Source organism: Nestor notabilis, unplaced genomic scaffold (assembly GCF_000696875.1).
Source record: "Nestor notabilis isolate BGI_N333 unplaced genomic scaffold, ASM69687v1 scaffold12058, whole genome shotgun sequence".
In the NCBI taxonomy this organism is placed as follows: Eukaryota; Metazoa; Chordata; class Aves; order Psittaciformes; family Psittacidae; genus Nestor; species Nestor notabilis.
In genome coordinates this window covers 9,861-11,073 of record NW_009940612.1, presented here as the reverse complement: position 1 = coordinate 11,073, position 1,213 = coordinate 9,861, and the positions used below count along the sequence as shown (strand labels likewise).

General features: G+C 58.5%; 1 protein-coding gene across 1 annotated transcript; it reads right to left on the bottom strand.

The window, feature by feature from the left end:
• Positions 1-4: 4 nt before the first annotated feature.
• On the bottom strand, positions 5-516 carry LOC104410316 (potassium channel subfamily K member 3; the record flags this gene model as incomplete). The annotated part of the gene is made up of 1 exon (XM_010020448.1): positions 5-516. A coding segment is annotated over one exon (512 nt), but the record flags the coding sequence as incomplete, so codon positions are not given.
• Between the last annotated feature and the right edge of the window lie 697 nt (positions 517-1,213).

Here is a 1,213-nt window from a genome sequence, read left to right as displayed (position 1 = left end):
TGCGGGTGAGCAGTGCCCGGTGCTCGGCATCCCGCTTCTCATCCTCTGCATTCATGGTCATGAAACGCAGCACCACCAGGTTGAGGAAAGCCCCGATGACTGTCAGCCCTGTCAGGATGTAGACGAAGCTGAAGGCCACGTACTGTGGCTTGTTCTGGAGGGCTTCATCCTTCTGCAGGGCCACATAGTCCCCAAAGCCGATGGTGGTGAGGGTGATGAAGCAGTAGTAGTAGGCATGGAAGAAGCTCCAGTGCTCATAGTAGGAGAAGGCGGCCGCCCCGATGCAGAGGGTGCTGATGCAGGAGAAGAACCCAATGGTGACCATGTTGGCCATGGAGACCTCCACCCGCCTCATGCCAAGGCACTTCTTTATACGGTGGAGGAGGTACTTGACAAAGGTGTTGATCCTCTCACCCAAGCTCTGGAACATGACCAGGGTGAGGGGGATCCCCAGCAGGGCATAGACCATGCAGAAGACCTTCCCCCCATCCGTGCTGGGGGCTGCATGGCCGTAACCTGGGGAACAAAGTCACAGAGTGGGATCAGCTTGGTGGTCTGAGGGGGTATAGGGGATGTAGAGCCTCAAACCACTTCCACCAACCCTGACTGGTGCCATCCTCACCCCCAGGCACAAGGAGTGACCACAGACAGCTCTGCAGGCTGGGGCATAATGGAGTCTCCAAAGGAAAATGAAGAGGAGGGAGCTGGAGAAGGGGGAAAGCCCTTGGCTCATGGAGAAAGGAGCTGGGAGGCTGGCAGAGGGTGATGGATGAGGTGGTCAATCTCTGGTGTGGGGTGGGGGCAGTTGGGGATGCTTGGATGAACCCCATCTGGGGTGGGGGGACCTGCCTTGGGATTTTGCAATCGGAGATTGCTCTTCCCTGAAATACCCCTCCCAGGTGGCCCACTTCAGAGCAGCTGGAAGGGTGCAGGAGATGAGGAGAATAGGGATTTTTGAGGACTCAAAGAGGCAAAGCAGCTGTCTCTCCTCTGCCCCCCATCCCCATGTCCCCATGTCGCCATGCCATCCAGGGCTGCCATGGGAGCTGGGGAAGCACCGACACCCAGTCCTGGGGTCCCTTTGGGATTTCAGTTCGGCTCCCAGTGCACAAGCCCCAGGTGGAAGGGACCTGTTCTGCCTCTGAGCTGGCAGGTTGCTCCTGATGGATCCCGGGCAGAGGCAGCTGAGACTGAGGGTGGGGGGTGCTGAGCT